General features: G+C 42.4%; 1 protein-coding gene across 1 annotated transcript in view; it reads left to right on the top strand.

Moving 5' to 3' along the window:
* Positions 1 to 21097, top strand: part of CPVL (carboxypeptidase vitellogenic like) — a 1090549-nt gene that overhangs the window by 181906 nt on the left and 887546 nt on the right. Inside the window, exon 6 of the mRNA XM_053714190.1 lies at positions 304 to 383. Within this exon, the coding sequence (XP_053570165.1) occupies positions 304 to 383 (80 nt within the window). The remainder of the gene's footprint in view (positions 1 to 303; positions 384 to 21097) is intronic.

The following is a 21097-nucleotide window of genomic DNA, read 5'->3' as shown; positions in this document are numbered from 1 at the left end:
TTTCTAATTTACTTTTATCATCAAATTTTAATTTCTAAGCTTTGAAGGCCGCCTCTTCTCTGAATGCATTTGACAAGTTTTTCACAGCTAGAGGGCATTAGTTCATTTGTTTCATATAGATAACATTGTGCTCATGCACGTGAAGTTATTTAAGAGTCAGAACTAATTGCCTTAAATGTAAGTCTGTCAAAAGATCTGAGATTTGGTGTTTACTATCCCTTTTAAAGCACCCTCTGTTCTTTGATTTTAAAACCATACATTCGTGTTTAATTTTGATACAAAGATGATGATTTTTCTTTTTAGGTTGGCACTGGATTCAGTTTTACGGATGATGACAGGGGATATGCAGTAAACCAGGATGATGTGGGAAGAGATTTATATAGGTTTGTAATAATAGTTTTCAACAATTTCTTCAATCATATGAAAAATGTGTATTTTGAGAGAGGCAGGAAATGTGGTGTTGTGGAGCAAAAAAAGTGGGAAAAACCCTACTCGGCGAAAACCCGATCGCATGTTCTCAAGTGCGCAAACCCGACAGATGTAATCTATTTATGAATACATAAAACATATTTGTTTATGTGCAGAGCATTGGAATGTGAAATATTTACAGAAAATACACAGTATAACACTTTATTAAAGGAATAGTCTAGTCAAAATTAAACTTTAATGATTCAGATAGAGCATGCAATTTTAAGCAACTTTCTAATTTACTCCTATCAATTTTTCTACATTCTCTCGGTTTTTTTATTTGAATGTAAGCTTAACCCCTTAAGGACCAGCGACGTACAGGGTACGTCGCTGCTGTCCTGGGCCTAAAAATAACGAGATTGCACTATTTCTGCATGCCCTACAAGTGGGGCAGTACAGAAATAGACGGCAGGGTTACCGATGCATAGAAGGCTACTCTGTGGCCCTCTTAGAGAATAAAAAACCCAACAGGAAGGAGGGAGAGCGGAAATCCTGGTTACAATACTGAGGGATGGGATAGGAGGGTGGGAAGTCTATCTGGGAGGGGGGTAGGGCATAGAGGGGGGGGGGTCAGCTACACTACCGAAAGAATGGGTATTTTTATTTCTCCAACATAGGTGTGTCCGGTCCACGGCGTCATCCTTACTTGTGGGATATTCTCTTCCCCAACAGGAAATGGCAAAGAGCCCAGCAAAGCTGGTCATATGATCCCTCCTAGGCTCCGCCTACCCCAGTCATTCTCTTTGCCGTTGCACAGGCAACATCTCCACGGAGATGGCTAAGAGTTTTTTGGTGTTTAAATTCATAAGGTTTCTATCAGACAACATGACGACAGTTGCATATATCAACCATCAGGGGGGAACAAGGAGTTCCCTGGCGATGGAGGAAGTGACCAAGATAATTCAATGGGCGGAGGATCACTCCTGCCACTTGTCTGCAATCCACATCCCAGGAGTGGAAAATTGGGAAGCGGATTTTCTGAGTCGTCAGACATTCCATCCGGGGGAGTGGGAACTCCATCCGGAAATCTTTGCCCAAATAACTCGATTATGGGGCATTCCAGACATGGATCTGATGGCCTCTCGTCAGAACTTCAAGGTTCCTTGTTACGGGTCCAGATCCAGGGATCCCAAGGCGACTCTAGTAGATGCACTGGTAGCACCTTGGACCTTCAACCTAGCTTATGTATTCCCACCGTTTCCTCTCATTCCCAGGCTGGTAGCCAGGATCAATCAGGAGAGAGCTTCGGTGATCTTGATAGCTCCTGCGTGGCCACGCAGGACTTGGTATGCAGACCTGGTGAATATGTCATCGGCTCCACCATGGAAGCTACCTTTGAGACAGGACCTTCTTGTTCAAGGTCCATTCGAACATCCAAATCTGGTTTCCCTCCAATTGACTGCTTGGAGATTGAACGCTTGATTTTATCTAAGCGTGGGTTTTCAGATTCTGTAATAGATACTCTGATTCAGGCTAGAAAGCCTGTAACTAGAAAAATTTACCATAAGATATGGAAAAATATATCTGTTGGTGTGAATCTAAAGGATTCCCCTGGAACAAGATAAAAATTCCTAAGATTCTATCCTTTCTACAATAAGGTTTGGAGAAAGGATTATCTGCAAGTTCTCTGAAGGGACAGATCTCTGCATTATCTGTTTTACTTCACAAAAGGCTGGCAGCTGTGCCAGACGTTCAAGCGTTTGTTCAGGCTCTGGTTAGAATCAAGCCTGTTTACAGACCTTTGACTCCTCCCTGGAGTCTTAATCTAGTTCTTTCAGTTCTTCAAGGGGTTCCGTTTGAACCCTTACATTCCGTAGATATTAAGTTATTATCTTGGAAAGTTTTGTTTTTGGTTGCAATTTCTTCTGCTAGAAGAGTTTCAGAGTTATCCGCTCTGCAGTGTTCTCCACCCTATCTGGTGTTCCATGCAGATAAGGTGGTTTTGCGTACTAAGCCTGGTTTTCTTCCGAAAGTTGTTTCCAACAAAAATATTAACCAGGAGATAGTTGTACCTTCTTTGTGTCCGAATCCAGTTTCAAAGAAGGAACGTTTGTTACACAATTTGGACGTAGTCCGTGCTCTAAAATTCTATTTAGAGGCCACTAAAGATTTCAGACAAACATCTTCTTTGTTTGTTGTTTATTCTGGTAAAAGGAGAGGTCAAAAGGCAACTTCTACCTCTCTCTCTTTTTGGCTTAAAAGCATTATCCGATTGGCTTATGAGACTGCCGGACGGCAGCCTCCTGAAAGAATCACAGCTCATTCCACTAGGGCTGTGGCTTCTACATGGGCATTCAAGAACGAGGCTTCTGTTGACCAGATATGTAAGGCAGAGACTTGGTCTTCACTGCACACTTTTGCCAAATTTTACAAATTTGATACTTTTGCTTCTTCAGAGGCTATTTTTGGGAGAAAGGTTTTGCAAGCCGTGGTGCCTTCCATTTAGGTGACCTGATTTGCTCCCTCCCTTCATCCGTGTCCTAAAGCTTTGGTATTGGTTCCCACAAGTAAGGATGACGCCGTGGACCGGACACACCTATGTTGGAGAAAACAGAATTTATGCTTACCTGATAAATTACTTTCTCCAACGGTGTGTCCGGTCCACGGCCCGCCCTGGTTTTTTTAATCAGGTCTGATGAATTATTTTCTCTAACTACAGTCACCACGGTATCATATGGTTTCTCCTATGCATATTTCCTCCTGTACGTCGGTCGAATGACTGGGGTAGGCGGAGCCTAGGAGGGATCATATGACCAGCTTTGCTGGGCTCTTTGCCATTTCCTGTTGGGGAAGAGAATATCCCACAAGTAAGGATGACGCCGTGGACCGGACACACCGTTGGAGAAAGTAATTTATCAGTTAAGCATAAATTCAGTTTTTTAAAAAATTGCCTAATTTGCAGCAAACTGAGTACTGGCAGACAGCTTCCAGTACCTAAGATGGCGGCAAATGAGTAGAGGGGGGAGGGTTAGAGAGCTGGTTGGGGGGGGGGGGTAAGGAGGGATATAAAATTATATATATACATTTTTTTTATAAAAACTTTTTTTTAGTACTGGAAAACTTTCTGCCAGTACTTAAAGGGACATTATACATTTGTTTTTTCTTTGCATAGATGTTTTGTAGATTTATTTATATAGCCTATAAAGTTTTTTTTTTTTTGTTTTTTTTTTAATGGATAGTTTTGCTTATATTTTTTAAATAACATTGCTCTGAGTTTGACTCCTAACCAAGCCCAAAAGTTTTAGGAGAATACCGATGTATACCTACTCCAGCTTTCTTCTTTCTCTTGTTAAGTGTATCCAGTCCACGGATCATCCATGACTTGTGGGATATTCTCCTTCCCAACAGGAAGTTGCAAGAGGATCACCCACAGCAGAGCTGCTATATAGCTCCTCCCCTCACTGCCATTTCCAGTCATTCTCTTGCAACTCTGAACTAAGATGGAGGTCGTAAGAGGTCTGTGGTGTTTTATACTTACTTTATTTCTTCAATCAAAAGTTTGTTATTTTTAAATGGTACCGGAGTGTACTGTTTATCTCAGGCAGTATTTAGAAGAAGAATCTGCCTGCGTTTTCTATGATCTTAGCAGAAGTAACTAAGATCCTTTGCTGTTCTCACATATTCTGAGGAGTGAGGTAACTTCAGAGGGGGAATAGCGTGCAGGTTTTCCTGTAATAAGGTATGTGCAGTTCAAATATTTTTCTAGGGATGGAATTTGCTAGAAAATGCTGCTGATACCGAAGTAATGTAAGTAAAGCCTTAAATGCAGTGATAGCGACTGGTATCAGGCTTATTAATAGTGTATTTTAAAACGTTTGCTGGCATGTTTAATCGTTTTTTACATATGTTTGGTGATTAAACTTATTGGGGCCTAGTTTTTTCCACATGGCTGGCTTGAATTTTGCCTAGAAACAGTTCCCTGAGGCTTCCCACTGTTGTAATATGAGTGGGAGGGGCCTATTTTAGCGTTTTTTTGCACAGCAAACATTACAGACACAGACATCCAGCTTCTTCCTGCATGATCCAGGACTTCTCTGAAGGGCTCAAAAGGCTTCCAAAGTCGTATTGAGGGAGGTAAAAAGCCACAGTAGAGCTGTGGCAGTTGTTGTGACTGTTTAAAAAACGTTTTTGTCATTTGTTATTCCATTTTTGGTATTAAGGGGTTAATCATCCATTTGCAAGTGGGTGCAATGCTCTGCTAACTTATTACATACACTGTAAAAATTTTGTTAGTGTAACTGCATTTTTTCACTTATTTCAAAATTTGGGAAAATTTGTTTCTTAAAGGCGCAGTAACGTTTTTTATATTGCTTGTAAACTTGTTTTAAAGTGTTTTCCAAGCTTGCTAGTCTCATTGCTAGTCTGTTTAAACATGTCTGACACAGAGGAACCTACTTGTTCATTATGTTTGAAATTCATGGTGGAGCCCCATAGGAGAATGTGTACTAAATGTATTGATTTCACCTTAAACAGTAAAGATCAGTCTTTATCTATAAAAGAATTATCACCAGAGGGTTCTGTCGAGGGGGAAGTTATGCCGACTAACTCTCCCCACGTGTCAGACCCTTCGCCTCCTGCTCAGGGGACGCACGCTAATATGGCGCCAATTACATCAGGGACGCCCATAGCGATTACCTTGGCTGCAATCATGAATAATACCCTGTCAGAGGTATTATCTAGATTGCCTGAATTAAGAGGCAAGCGCGATAGCTCTGGGGTTAGGAGAGATACAGAGCGCGCAAATGCTGTTAGAGCCATGTCTGATACTGCGTCACAGTATGCAGAACATGAGGATGTAGAGCTTCAGTCTGTGGGTGACATCTCTGACTCGGGGAAACCTGATTCAGAGATTTCTAATTTTAAATTTAAGCTTGAGAACCTCTGTGTATTGCTTGGGGAGGTATTAGCTGCTCTGAATGACTGTAACACAGTTGCAATTCCAGAGAAATTGTGTAGGCTGGATAGATGCTATGCGGTGCCGGTGTGTACTTACGATTTTCCTATACCTAAAAGGCTTACAGAAATTATTATCAAGGAGTGGGATAGACCCGGTGTGCCTTTTTCCCCACCTCCTATATTTAGAAAAATGTTTCCAATAGACGCCACTACACGGGACTTATGGCAGACGGTCCCTAAGGTGGAGGGAGCAGTTTCTACTTTAGCAAAGCGTACCACTATCCCGGTTGAGGACAGTTGTGCTTTTTCAGATCCAATGGATAAAAAATTGGAGGGTTACCTTAAGAAAATGTTTATTCAACAAGGTTTTATTTTACAGCCCCTTGCATGCATTGCGCCTGTCACTGCTGCGGCGGCATTCTGGTTTGAGGCCCTGGAAGAGGCCATCCAGACAGCTCCATTGAATGAAATTATTGACAAGCTTAGAACGCTTAAGCTAGCTAACTCCATTTTTTTTCTGATGCCATTGTTCATTTGACTAAACAAACGGCTAAGAATTCCGGATTCGCCATCCAGGCGCGTAGGGCGCTATGGCTTAAATCCTGGTCAGCTGACGTGACTTCAAAAGTCTAAATTACTCAACATTCCTTTCAAGGGGCAGACCTTATTCGGGCCTGGCTTGAAGGAAATTATTGCTGACATTACTGGAGGCAAGGGTCATACCCTTCCTCAGGACAGGGCCAAACCAAAGGCCAAACAGTCTAATTTTCATGCCTTTCGAAATTTCAAGGCAGGAGCAGCATCAACTTCCTCCGCTTCAAAACAAGAGGGAACTGTTGCTCATTCCAGACAGGCCTGGAAACCTAACCAGTCCTGGAACAAGGGCAAGCAGGCCAGAAAGCCTGCTGCTGCCCCCAAGACAGCATGAAGGAATGGCCCCCTATCCGGAAACGGATCTAGTGGGGGGCAGACTTTCTCTCTTCGCCCAGGCGTGGGCAAGAGATGTTCAGGATCCCTGGGCGTTTGAGATCATATCTCAGGGATATCTTCTGGACTTCAAAGCTTCTCCTCCACAAGGGAGATTTCATCTTTCAAGGTTATCAGCAAACCAGATAAAGAAAGAGGCATTCCTAAGCTGTGTGCAAGACCTCCTAGTAATGGGAGTGATCCACCCAGTTCCGCGGACGGAACAAGGACAGGGATTTTATTCAAATCTGTTTGTGGTTCTCAAGAAAGAGGGAACCTTCAGACCATTCTTGGATCTAAAGATCTTAAACAAATTCCTCAGAGTTCCATCATTCAAAATGGAAACTATTCGGACCATCTTACCCATGATCCAAGAGGGTCAGTACATGACCACAGTGGACTTAAAGGATGCCTACCTTCACATCCCGATTCACAAAGATCATCATCGGTTCCTAAGGTTTGCCTTTCTAGACAGGCATTACCAATTTGTAGCTCTTCCCTTCGGGTTGGCCACTGCCCCGAGAATTTTTACAAAGGTTCTGGGCTCACTTCTGGCGGTTCTAAGACCGCGAGGCATAGCGGTGGCTCCGTATCTAGACGACATCCTGATACAGGCGTCAAGCTTTCAAATTGCCAAGTCTCATACAGAGATAGTTCTGGCATTTCTGAGGTTGCATGGGTGGAAAGTGAACGTGGAAAGAGTTCTCTATCACCACTCACAAGAGTCTCCTTCCTAGGGACTCTTATAGATTCTGTAGAGATGAAAATTTACCTGACGGAGTCCAGGTTATCAAAACTTCTAAATGCTTGCCGTGTCCTTCATTCCATTCCACGCCCATCGGTGGCTCAGTGCATGGAAGTAATCGGCTTAATGGTAGCTGCAATGGACATAGTGCCATTTGCGCGCCTGCATCTCAGAACGCTGCAATTATGCATGCTAAGTCAGTGGAATGGGGATTACTCAGATTTGTCCCCTCTACTAAATCTGGATCAAGAGACCAGAGATTCTCTTCTCTGGTGGCTTTCTCGAGTCCATCTGTCCAAGGGTATGACCTTTCGCAGGCCAGATTGGACGATTGTAACAGATGCCAGCCTTCTAGGTTGGGGCGCTGTCTGGAACTCCCTGAAGGCTCAGGGATCGTGGACTCAGGAGGAGAAACTCCTCCCAATAAATATTCTGGAGTTAAGAGCAATATTCAATGCTCTTCTAGCTTGGCCTCAGTTGGCAACACTGAGGTTCATCAGATTTCAGTCGGACAACATCACAACTGTGGCTTACATCAACCATCAAGGGGGAACCAGGAGTTCCCTAGCGATGCTAGAAGTCTCAAAGATAATTCGCTGGGCAGAGTCTCACTCTTGCCACCTGTCAGCGATCCACATCCCAGGCGTAGAGAACTGGGAGGTGGATTTTCTAAGTCGTCAGACTTTTCATCTGGGGGAGTGGGAACTCCATCCGGAGGTGTTTGCTCAACTGGTCCATCGTTGGGGCAAACCAGAACTGGATCTCATGGCGTCTCGCCAGAACGCCAAGCTTCCTTGTTACGGATCCAGGTCCAGGGACCCGGGAGCAACGCTGATAGATGCTCTAGCAGCTCCTTGGTTCTTCAACCTGGCCTATGTTTCCACCGTTTCCTCTGCTCCCTCGACTGATTGCCAAAATCAAACAGGAGAGAGCATCAGTGATTCTGATAGCGCCTGCGTGGCCACGCAGGACCTGGTATGCAGACCTAGTGGACATGTCATCTCTTCCACCATGGACTCTGCCTCTGAGGCAGGACCTTCTAATACAAGGTCCTTTCAATCATCCAAATCTAATTTATCTGAGACTGACTGCATGGAGATTGAACGCTTGATTCTATCAAGGCGTGGCTTCTCCGAGTCAGTCATTGATACCTTAATACAGGCTCGGAAGCCTGTGACCAGGAAAATCTACCATAAGATATGGCGTAAATATCTTTATTGGTGTGAATCCAAGAGTTACTCATGGAGTAAGGTTAGGATTCCTAGGATATTGTCCTTTCTCCAAGAGGGTTTGGACAAAGGCTTATCAGCTAGTTCTTTAAAAAGACAGATCTCTGCTCTGTCTATTCTTTTGCACCAGCGTCTGGCAGAAGTTCCAGACGACCAGGCATTTAGTCAGGCTTTGGTTAGGATTAAGCCTGTGTTTAAAACTGTTGCTCCCCCGTGGAGCTTAAACTTGGTTCTTAAAGTTCTTCAGGGAGTTCCGTTTGAACCCCTTCATTCCATCGATATTAAACTTTTATCTTGTAAAGTTCTGTTTTTGATGGCTATTTCCTCGGCTCGGAGAGTCTCTGAGTTATCTGCCTTACATTGTGATTCTCCTTATCTGATTTTTCATTCAGACAAGGTAGTTCTGCGTACCAAACCTGGGTTTTTACCTAAGGTGGTTTCTAACAGGAATATCAATCAAGAGATTGTTGTTCCATCATTGTGTCCTAATCCTTCAAAGAAGGAACGTCTTTTGCATAATCTGGACGTAGTCCGTGCCTTGAAGTTTTACTTACAGACTACTAAAGATTTTCGTCAAACATCTGCCCTGTTTGTCGTTTACTCTGGACAGAGGAGAGGTCATAAAGCTTCGGCAACCTCTCTCTCCTTTTGGCTTCGGAGCATAATACGCTTAGCCTATGAGACTGCTGGACAGCAGCCCCCTGAAAGGATTACAGCTCATTCTACTAGAGCTGTGGCTTCCACCTGGGCCTTTTAAAAATGAGGCCTCTGTTGAACAGATTTGCAAGGCTGCGACTTGGTCTTCGCTTCACACCTTTTCAAAATTTTACAAATTTGACACTTTTGCTTCTTCGTAGGCTGTTTTTGGGAGAAAGGTTCTACAGGCAGTGGTTCCTTCCGTTTAAGTTCCTGCCTTGTCCCTCCCATCATCCGTGTACTTTAGCTTTGGTATTGGTATCCCACAAGTAATGGATGATCTGTGGACTGGATACACTTAACAAGAGAAAACATAATTTATGCTTACCTGATAAATTTATTTCTCTTGTAGTGTATCCAGTGAAAAGGGTCTTTTCATATGCAAAGGAAGGGGGAGGGAGTAGTGTCTGATATTTCCCACTTTCAGTGGGTGTTCCAGTAACCTTTTAAACAGAGCTAAACTGGATGCTTCTAAGTAAGTTTTAAACTGTTTTATACTGGATTCTTATGTCAGTATCTATTACATGCAGTTATATTAAAATTGGTGTATACTGTCCCTTTGCAGTGAGGGTGACTATTGTGGGGGAGGGAAGAGAGCTGTTTGAGAGAGATTAGGGAGGGATCAGGGGTGAGATGTGGGAGGCTGATCTCTACACTAAAGCTAAAATTAACCATACAAGCTACCTAATTAACCCCTTCCCTGCTGGGCATAATATAAGTATGGTGCGCACCGGCATTTAGCAGCCTAATTACCAAAAAGCAATGGCATAACCATAAATGTCTATTTCTGATCAAAGGGGATCCCAGAGAAGCATTTACAACCATTTGTGCCATGATTGCACAAGCTGTTTGTAAATAATTTCAATGAGAAACCTAAAGTTAGTGAAAAAATTAACTATATATTTTATTTGATCGCATTTGGCGGTGAAATGGTTGCATGAAACATACCAAAAGGGGCCTAGATCAATACTTTGGGTTGTCTACTAAAAAAAAAATAATATAGTTTTGATAGGAAAATATAAAAAAGCTCTATTTCTGTTTTAAATGTAGTGATGGCAAAAATGCTAAAAATGCTCTGCTCTTTTGTGGAAGTTTTTGTCTGAAATGCCCGGTCCTTAAAAGGACAGTCTAGGCCAAAATAAACTTTCATGATTCAGATAGAGCATGTAATTTTAAACAATTTTCCAATTTACTTTTATCACCAATTTTGCTTTGTTCTCTTGGTATTCTTAGTTGAAAGCTTAACCTATGAGGTTCATATGCTAATTTCTTATACCTTGAAGGCCACCTCTTTTCAGAATGCATTTTAACAGTTTTTCACCACTAGAGGGTGTTAGTTCACGTATTTCATATAGATAACACTGTGCTCGTGCAAATGAAGTTATCTGGGAGCAGGCACTGATTGGCTAGACTGAAAATCTGTCAAAAGAACTGAAATAAAGGGGCAGTTTGCAGAGGCTTAGATACAAGATAATCACAGAGGTTAAAAGTTTATTATTAGAACTGTGTTGGTTATGCAAAACTGGGGATTGGGTAATAAAGGGATTATCTTTTAAAACAATAAAAATTTGGGGGGGACTTCCGGGCAGCGGCCATGTTTGGTCGCATCTCTGCATGCTGCTCCAGCTTTTTGAAAGAACTTTGATAATATTATCATATAATCGCAGCATCTATGCAAATGTCATACAGATCTGAGGTCTAATATTAACAGAGCAAAGAATGTGATAGATTCTGACAAAATCGCTGCTGGCATCAGTGCTTGGAACTACTTGGTGGCCTTGGCCTCCTCTATACCCTCCCCCAACCCCCCCCCCCCCCCCCCCCCCCCCGGCAGGGAACACTCCTACCCTGTCGTTACGCGGCACTATATATGTGCTGAATTGAAATCAGGTAATAACTATCAATTCTGTGGAACCTTATATTCACCATGCAACAAGCAATCTTTATGCTCCTGGAGGAACATTTCCTTAAGCTGCATCGCCTAGTGGATCAGTGCTTTGGCACTAACGAACTTTCTACTTACGATCCTGTCATGGCGACAGAGGGCGCTGGGGGAGATATGCAACTTCAACCTCAGGAACAAGCACTGTATATTAACTTATCTACACCAATATAGAGGTTAGTCATGCAGGAGACAATACCCTTATATACATGGTCTTTTTGCGATAGTTATGAGCAATTCAGGACTCCAGAGGCTCCTCAAAATTCTTTGCATTTACATTTCAATAGACCTCTTATGTTGATGTTAGCTCTCCTAACCTTGTAGCCATCCTACGTTTGTAATTCTTACTATTATGACTCATTTCCCCAATGCCAAACTGTCAGCGGCCGGTACAGTAAAGGCATGCTTATTATATCTACTGCTTAGATCATAGGGGATTAATGCGATATCTCTAGACAACAGACACAGTGTTCTACTAGACTTATGGTTGCAGGGTTGAACCTTACAAGGTCTTTTGGTATACTGTACTGACTACATAGAAAAGTCCACCTATACATGACCCTGCTTTAATAACATCACATAAGGGTTTAAGAGCCGGCCCATTTTCGGTTCACCACCTGATTAGCGCTTGCTGATTTGGTGGCTACATTTAGACACCAATCAGAAAGCGACCCAGGTGCTGAACAAAACATGGGCCGGCTCCTATGCTTACTTTCTTTCTTTCTTTATCAAATAAAGATACCAAGAGAACGAAGAAAATTTAATAGGAGTAAATTAAAAAGTTGCTTAAAATTGCATGCTCTATCTGAATCATGAAAGTTTATTTTGACTAAACTATCCCTTTAAATATTTATTTATATTGCATAAATTATGCTTTTACATGTTTTCATCTACTTGCATATAATTGCATTGGAAACCTTTTACAGTTATGTCTATGTGTGTACAAATGTATTTGTGTGTGTGTATATGTCTGTAAATATGTAACACATACACACCTCAATGTTAAAGCCCTTTGCATTTTTTTTCCTCTAACACTTGAGACCACATATCTTAGGGCCCTTATAACTTTTTTGTGCAATATATTTCCTTCTTAATATGAGGAGAGTCCACAACATCATTCCTTAATGTTGGGAAATACTGAACCTGGCCACCAGGAGGCAAAGGCACCCCAGCGAAAGGCTTAAATACTCCCCCCTACTTCCCTCATATCCCAATCAATCTATCAACCTTCTGTGACAAAAGGCAAAGAGTGTCAGAAGATTTGGAGTAGTTCCTTATGAAGGGTATAAAACCTTCGAAAATGGACCTGGAGTTTTAAGTAGTCTTGTCAGCCTCTCAGTGAGAGCAGTGACGAAAGTTAGTCTGGAGATGAAGGGAGAGTTTTTCTGCGAACCCATCCAGACTCGTATTAACAGCTCCTACGCAATCAATGTTGACGAGTTTCACTGCCTGTTTCCATCACTCAAGTCCATGTCAGGAGCGATGCTACAAGACTGTCACACTTGATCAGCTGTATTTCTGTTCCACGGCATAGATTCCGGTAAGATTGTTTCATTTTTTTATACGCATATGATAACGCAAGAAGACAGGGTCACAGTGTGGCTCCTTTTATCTGTATGGAATCAAGGGTTAATATCTCCGGAGGGGGATTATTGAACAGGGAGGATTAATCACATAATTGTATTTGATTATGCTGCGACATGTGAGATGAGGCTCAGCCAGATGTTGGAAAGTACTGGTTTTACTTTTGGTTTTGGAAGCTGTGCAGCCTGAAAGGCTTGGCGTTTTTTTTTTTTTTTTTTTTCCCTTTAGCAGGGGCAGTCCTGCATTGTGCATCACGTGACCGGGTGTGGTCACACTGATTTCCTCTTTCCTGAACGTGCGGTTTACCGGAGAAGAAGCGGTTTCTCTGTTTGGCCTGGGTCATAGGAGGTGGTGAGTGCCCCAGCCATTGGGGGTATAAAAGTGCCATTTTATCTTATTATTTAATAGTCTGCTTTCTAAGTGCAATCTATAGAGGGTACTCCCTCTTTACCTAAGTCTAATACCTGTCTATATTGTCAGGAGGCTGCGCTATACCCGCCTGCTCAATTTTTTTCCACATGCCTTGATAAAGTAATCATGTCAAAGAAAATTAATATGTTTGATACCACTGAGCTGTCCACCTCCGATTAGTCTCCCTCCCGTGAGGTGTGCACCCGACAGTCATCTCCCAATACACATGCAGCTACCCATAGCACTCTCAATCCTCTATCTGGAGGGGCCCTTTTTCCAACATACTTTACTGAGCAGTTACAAACGGCAGTGTCTGGGCCTTTAGTGCTCTACCCCGCCCTGCTAAGCGAAAGGTTAAATATTGCTATCATTCCCAGGGGTCATCTACTTGCTTATTGGATTTATCTGATACAAGATTATCCGATGATGAAGACACCTCTGATACTTCAGATGGTGCTCTTTCTGGGTCGGAATCTGCTGCCTCTAAGCCTCCAGCTGCTGAAGGAACCAGACTTTAGATTTAGGAATTGAACATTTACGCTTTCAAGTTTTGGCTATTTTAGAGGTTCCAGAGCCTAAATTGCCTGATGAACCTTTGATTCCTAAATTAGATAAGGTCCACGAGGACAGGGTTGTACCACAGACTTTCCCGGTTCCTGTAAAGATGGCGAACATTATTAAGAATTAATGGGAGAGAATTGGTTCTTCATTTTCCCCTTCTTCCTTAAAAAAATTGTTCCCAGTTCTGGACTCTCAATTGGAGTTGTGGGGTTCTATCCTCAAGGTGGATGGCGATATCTCCACGCTTGCTAAACGCACTACTATCCCACTTGCGGATAGTTTGTCGTTATAAAGAGCCCATGGATAAGAAAATAGAAACTCTGTTAAGATGTTTCAACATTCTGGATATTTCACCCCGGCAGCGGCTGTTGCTGCGGTTGCTGGATCGGCTACCTACTGGTGCCGACTCCTTATCTGAGTTGATCGAGGTGGAGGGTCCCCTCGATGTGATCCAATAAAGAATTAAGGGTGGCCAATTCTCTTATTTGTGATGCAAATATGCAAATTTGCCTGAATGCCAAGGCTTCAAATTTTTCTGTTCAAGCCCGTAGGGCACTCTGAGAAGTCCTGGTCTGCGGACATGACTTCTAAGTCAAGACTTCTTTCCCTCCCATTTAAGGGAAAGATTCTATTTGGTCCAGGCCTGGACTCTATTATCTCCATGGTTACTGGAGGCAAAGATCCCTTTTTACCGCAGGATAAGAACAAACCTAAATAACAAGGTCCTAATTTTCGTTCCTTTCGTTAGGATAAATCCCAAACGTTTGCAGCCCTCCGCAAAGCCTGAGCAATCCAAGGGGACTTGGAAACCGGCTCAGTCCTAGAATAAATCCAAGCAGAACAAGATGCCTTCCAAGACAAAGTCGGCATAAAGGGACGGCCCCCGATCTGGATCTTGCAGGGGCATATTATGGCCTAGGCCAACAAGGCCGGTGCCTAGTGTAGCAGATTTGGGAGGGGCAGCACATCTGCCCTAGAACGAGAAAAACGAAACGCTGGGTCTTTAGGTAAATATACACAGTTAATAGGAGCAGGCTTCCATAAAACACATCACGTGCACTGATTAAAGTCGCTCTTCACAGGCAGTGCTCCCTTAAACCGTTGCCCGGGGATATGCTTATAAGGTGAGGCTGGAGGAGAAGACCTTGTGCCAATATGCTGCCTCCCCTTGTCAGCTGTGGTGTATCTGTGAGGGCAGTGCTTATTGCAGGTCTTGGTAACTAACAGACTGGATGCGTCTGTGCACTGCTTGGATCAGCTTGTGATGTCTAATCATAAACTTTCAGCGCTAATGTATGTTAGCTACTAATAGTTGGCTTTCTCTGCATTCATGAACCCACGGAGTAAATAGTAAACAGACACTTTAAAAAGTTTCATTACTTGAATGATGTTAATTACTGTATGTTGTTGCATGTGAAGGGCAGTGATTGTTTGAAAGTGTATTCTTCTTTCCTTCCCCTTTTCTCCCTTCCCCTTTTCTCCCTTCCCCTTTTCTCCCTTCCCCTTTTCTCCCTTCCCCTTTTCTCCCTTCCCCTTTTCTCCCTTCCCCTTTTCTCCCTTCCCCTTTTCTCCCTTCCCCTTTTCTCCCTTCCCCTTTTCTCCCTTCCCCTTTTCTCCCTTCCCCTTTTCTCCCTTCCCCTTTTCTCCCTTCCCCTTTTCTCCCTTCCCCTTTTCTCCCTTCCCCTTTTCTCCCTTCCCCTTTTTTCCCTTCCCCCTTTCTCCCTCGCTCCCCATTTTTCCCATCTTCCTCTTTTCTTTTTCTTTTCTCTCTCAGGGATAAAATGGTATGAGATGCATGCAATTTAACCCACCTGTATGCAAGTGTTTTGCTAGCCCATTTTCTTTTTAATTGTTATGAAAAAACAAAACATTTTACACACTGACCCAAAAAAATGTTAAGGGGAAAAAAAGGCCTAAAACCTTTGCAGCAGAAATTTGATTGCCTAGGGCAGCACAAGACTTAAATACGCCACTGTGTAGGGGGCAGACTGTCCACTCTTTTTGGAATCTAAGTTTGGGGACGTGCAAGACCTGTGGGTCCTGGAGGTCATCGCTCAGGGATACAGGATAGGTTTCCAGTCTCATCCACCCAGGGGCAGATTTCTCTTGTCAAACCTGTCTTCAAGGCCAGAAAAGAGAGAGGCCTTTCTAGGGTGCGTGAGGGATCTCTCCTACCTGGGAGTCATTGTCCCGGTACCACTTGCAGAAAGAGGTCTGGGATACTACTCAAAACTGTTTGTGGTTCCAAAGAAGGAGGGAACTTTCCGCCCGATTCTTTACCTAAAGTGCTTAAAAAATGTCCTATCTGTCCCCTCGTTAAAGATGGACAATGAGGTCCATCCTTCCCTTAGTTCAGGAAGTACAGTTCATGACCACGATAGATCTGAAGGATGCTTACCTTCACGTTCCAATACACAAGGAACACTTCAAGTTCCTAAGGTTTGCATTCCTGGACCAGCACTTCCGTTTGGTCTAGCTACTGCTCCAATAATTTTTACGAAGATTCTAGGGGCTCTGCTTGCAGTGGCCAGAACCAAGGGTATAGCAGTAGCACCATACTTGGACGATATTCTGGTTCAAGCACCATCCTGTCGCCTGGCAGCAGACCATTTGAAAGCTCTTTTTCTTCTTTGTTTTCATGGATGGAAGATAAACTTAGAAAAGAGTTCTCTTATTCCCAATACCAGGGTAGAATTCCTGGGTACTATAATAGAGGTGGAGATGGAGGTGATTGGTCTCCTAGTGTCAAGCATAGACATCATTCCTTTTGCTAGGTTCCATCTCAGACCACTTCAGCTGTGCATGCTGAGACAGTGGAATGGCGGTCATTCGGATCTGTCTCAACAGATTTCTCTGGACAACCGGTTGAGAGAATCGCTCTCCTGGTTCCTCTATCCAGATCACCTGTCCCAAGGGACATCCTTCTTGAGACCATACTGGGAGATTGTGACTACGGATGCAAGTCTCTCAGGATGGAGAGCTGTTTGGGGTGCCAGGAAGGCACAGGGCCTGTGGACTCGAGAGGAATCCCTCCTCCCAATAAACATTTTGGAACTTTGAGCGATCTTTAATGCTCTGAAGGCTTGGCCTATTCTGGGTTAGTTGAAAAAGGAAGCGTGGTTGCAAGGAGGGTACTCGGATTAAGTCTAAAAGTGGATTAGTACCGCTAATATCTAAGAAATTGTCAAAGGATGGTAATATAAGGATGCAGTACTATGTAAAATATTTGTTTTGTGCAGAAAATTACTGTTAAAATAACGATAATGGCATAAGGTAGATAAAGATAGATAGTGATACTAAAAAACCCAAATAGATGTCTTAAATATTTAATGCATATAGAATATTTAAAAATTATAAATAAGACTATACAAAAATAATAAAAAATATATTTTTTTTTAAATATATATTCAATTCATAAATGACTGGCCAGTCGAAAACACAACCCTTAATATATTGATATACTGCATCAGTAACCTATGGGAACCATTAGAGCAGTATAAGCAATCTATAAAGTAGGTAGAAATAATAAATAAATAAATAAATAAATAACAAAATACAATCAATCTCAGATTTAAAATATAATAAATTGTCTAGTAACTATATCACACTTTAAAAATACTATAAAATGCAAATGCCCCAACTATCAATCTAAAAGACTGAAAACTTCAATATCTAGAATACAGGCGTGTTTTAAAACACAGAGCGCCTAGCTAAGCAGTCTAGAAACTGAAATCTCTTTATTCAGGCTTTCTTCGCTTAACAATGCTGCAACAAAGTCAGGCATAAGGTTTGTTTTGCCAGTTTTTCAGATAGTCTTATTTCTTTTAAAGAAAACCTAGCTAGTACCGATAAAAGCTTTTTGGTGTTAAATCCTTTAGTAATGAAGTAACACTTGTTTGTCTAGTCAATTATCACAAACAAGTCTTACTTTTTAATCGGAAATCTTCGTGATTCTCAGGTAGTATGGACTGTGTCAGTGCTCCTCGTCATTTGCATACAATGTAACGAGATTCTCAAACTCCAACGCAAGTGAGTTCTGACTATTCTGGGTTTGTCCCAGTTCATCAGATTCCAATCAGACATGACCTCGGTGGCTTACATCAACCATCGGGGGGAACGAGGAGCTCCCTAGCAATGAGGGAAGTATCTCTCAAATTTTTTAGTGGGCTGTCGGGGGGGGGAATGGTCTCTCCATCCTGAGGTGTTTGTGGAGATTTCCAACAGATGGGGGACACCAGAGATGGCTCTCATGGCGTCCTGTCTCAATTCCAAGCTACCCAGATATGGGTCGCGGTCCAGAAATCCTCAGGTGGAGCTAATAGATGCATTAGCAGTGCCTTGGAGGTTCAATCTAATTTACATTTTTCTGCCGTTACCACCACTTCCTTGCGTAGTGGCCCGCATCATGCAGGAGCAGGCATCAGTGATACTGATTGCTCCATCGTGGCCGTGAAGGATGTGGTTCGCGGACCTGGTGGGGATGTCCTCATCTCCTCCGTGGAAGTTACCTTGTCGCAGGGATCTGCTGGAACAGGGTCCTTTTGTTTATCAAAATCTAGATTCTCTGAGGCTGACTGCGTGGAGATTGAATGCTTAGTCTTAGCCAAGAGAGGTTTCTCTGAGAGGGTTATTAACACACTCATTCAGGCTCGTAAGCCTATTACTCTTCGCATCTATCATAAGGTGTGGAGAGCTTATTTATTCTGTTGTGTGGAGCATGGTTTCGCCTGGCATAAGGTCAAGGCTGCCAGGCTGCCAGGATTCTTTCCTTTCTCTAAGAGGGTCTGGAGAAGGGCCTTTCCGCCAGTTTCCTGAGGGGACAGATTTCGTCCCTTTCTGTTTTTATTACGACGTGCAATCCTTCATTAAGGCTCTGATCAGGATCAGACCTGTGTTCAGATCTAATGCTCCACCTTGAGTTTTTGCTCCGTGTTAGCCTATGCATTCGATTAACATTAAATTGTTGTCCTGGAAGGTTCTTTTTCTATTGGCTATTGCGTCGGCACGCAGAGTTTCTGAAATGGCTGCCTTGCAATGTGAGCCTCCTTATCTGTTGTTCCACATAAGGCTGTCCTACGTACCCGCTTGATGTTATGATCAGACACCACCTTAGGAAGAAAACCCAATCAGGAGATTATGTTTCCTTCCTTGTGTCCTAATCCTCCTCCTTCGAAGGAACGTTTACTTCTTCATAATTTGGATGTGGTTCGAGCTTTGAAATTCTATCTTCAAGCTGCTACTAATGATTTTAGACAAACCTTCTTTATCTACTCTGGGAAGCATAAGGGTCTGAAGGCTTCTTCGACTTCCTTATCTTTTTGGTTGAGGAGTGTTATACGCTTATCTTATGAGTCAGCGGGACTAAGGCCTCCTCAAAGGATTGTGGCTCATTCCACCAGAGTGGTAGCTTCCTCTTGGACCTTTTAAGAATGAGACTTCTATGGATCAGATTTGTAAGGCAGCTACCTGGTCCTCCTTACATAATGTTTCAAAATTCTACAAATTTGACGTTTTTTGCTTTGTTTGAAGCACCTTTTGGGAGAGAGGTTTTGCAGGCTGTGGTGCCCTCAGATTAGGGTCCGCCTTGGGTATAGTTTTCCCAACAATAAGAAATGTCATGGACTCTCCTCCATATTAAGAAGGAAAACATAAATTATGCTTACCTGATAATTTAATTTCCTTCTGAATGAGGAGAGTCCACTGCCCCTGTCCGTATATTCCGATGGGCGGAACAACATTTTTTTTTTCTCTTTCAGCACCATTTAAACCCTGATATTTCTCCTGCTGTTCCTTGTTCCCTTGGCAGAATGACTGGGATATGAGGGAAGTAGGGGGAGTATTTAAGCCTTTGGCTCAGGTCTTTGCCTCCTCCTGGTGTCCAGGTTCAGTATTTCCCAACAGTAAGGAATGATGCCGTGGACTCTCCTCATACAGAAGGAAATTAAATTATCAGGTAAGCATAATTTTTGTTTCTTTTTTAATAATTTTTTTTGATGGTGATTTTATGCGTTTTGTGACATTTTTAAAAAAAAATACTTTGAAATATTTAAAAACTTTTAAATCACTTTGTATCCAAGATGAATGTGATATAATAGAGAAACAGGTGTGCTATTAAAGTGAAAGTAAAGTTTAATGAATCAGTGCCCGTTTTTAAAAATACTCTTCATTTCATTGAACTTTACGATGAAGCAGATTTTGAAAAATATTTACCTTTTTTTGTTTTTTGGAAAGCAGACTGGTGATCCTCTGGCTTCCTCCAATGGTTGTGTGCCCCCTTTGTCATCCAGCTGGTGAGGCCACACAACGATTGGAGGAAGATGGTTGTTACCGCTGTGCTAAGTACAGTATGAGCTGCGGGCGTAGGATCGCTGATCTGCTTTCTATAAAACAAAGGTAAGTATTTTAAAAAATCTGCTTCATTGTAAAGTTTAATGAATAAAAGTGACCCTGTTTTTAAGAGTTATCTTTAGTTTTTAAAAAATAAGTCAATCCTAGCATTTTTGAAATGCTAGGATTGACTATTGAAACAAATAAAGGGGACTTTCAGTCATGAAGTATAACATACTTCATGCAGGAAGCTCCTTATTTGTTTCAAGCAATTGCCGTTCTGAGCTGCTAAGGAAGCCCACGGCAGATCGCTGTTTTGCTAGAGAGGTGACATTTTCACCTTTTAGCCAATAGCCGTGCGGTAAATATGGCTTGGTGCACATGGAAGCCGGATTTTCTGCACGCTATTTGCTAAGAGGTGAAAACTTCACCTCATAGCAACAAATTAAATTTCTGCCGCAGGCTGCCTGAACAGCTAAGAACGGCGATAGCTTGAAACAATCTAATCTTTCGCCACCTCTAAAGTGGCGAAATTCAATCTCTGTTGACAGCTCCTGCTTGCGTGCGATTTGCTGTACCTTGGCAGGAGGCGGGATCAGTGACGTCACTAGGGTTGATGTCCTTTTTTCATGCAACTATAAAATGCTTTAATAAGCTGGATTTTTTTCTTTCTTTCATGTAATTAGCAAGAGTCCATGAGCTAGTGACGTATGGGATCTACATTCCTACCAGGAGGGGCAAAGTTTCCCAAACCTTAAAATCCCTATAAATACACCCCTCACCACACCCACAATTCAGTTTTACAAACTTTGCCTCCCAATGAGGTGGTGAAGTAAGTTTGTGCTAGATTCTACGTTGATATGCGCTTCACAGCAGGCTGAAGCCCGGTTTTCCTCTCAGAGTGCAGTGAATGTCAAAGGGATGTGAAGGGAGTATTGCCTATTTGAATACAATGGTCTTCCTCTAGGGGATCTATTTAATAGGTTCTCTGTTATTGGTTGTAGAGATTTCTTCTCCTACCTCCCTTTTCAGATCGACGATATACTCTTATATACCATTACCTCTACTGATTCTCGTTTCAGTACTGGTTTGGCTATCTACTATATGTAGATGAGTCTCTTAGGGTAAGTAAGTCTTATTTCTATTTATGACACTCAAAGCTATGGTGGGCACTTTATATGTAAAGTTCTAAATATATGTGTTTAAACTTATATTTGCCATGATTCAGGATATTCAGTATTCCTTCATTCAGACTGTCAGTTTCATTTTTTT

The sequence above is a fragment of the Bombina bombina genome, chromosome 5 (assembly GCF_027579735.1).
Source record: "Bombina bombina isolate aBomBom1 chromosome 5, aBomBom1.pri, whole genome shotgun sequence".
Lineage (NCBI taxonomy): Eukaryota > Metazoa > Chordata > Amphibia > Anura > Bombinatoridae > Bombina > Bombina bombina.
This window is presented reverse-complemented; position numbering and strand designations above follow the sequence as displayed.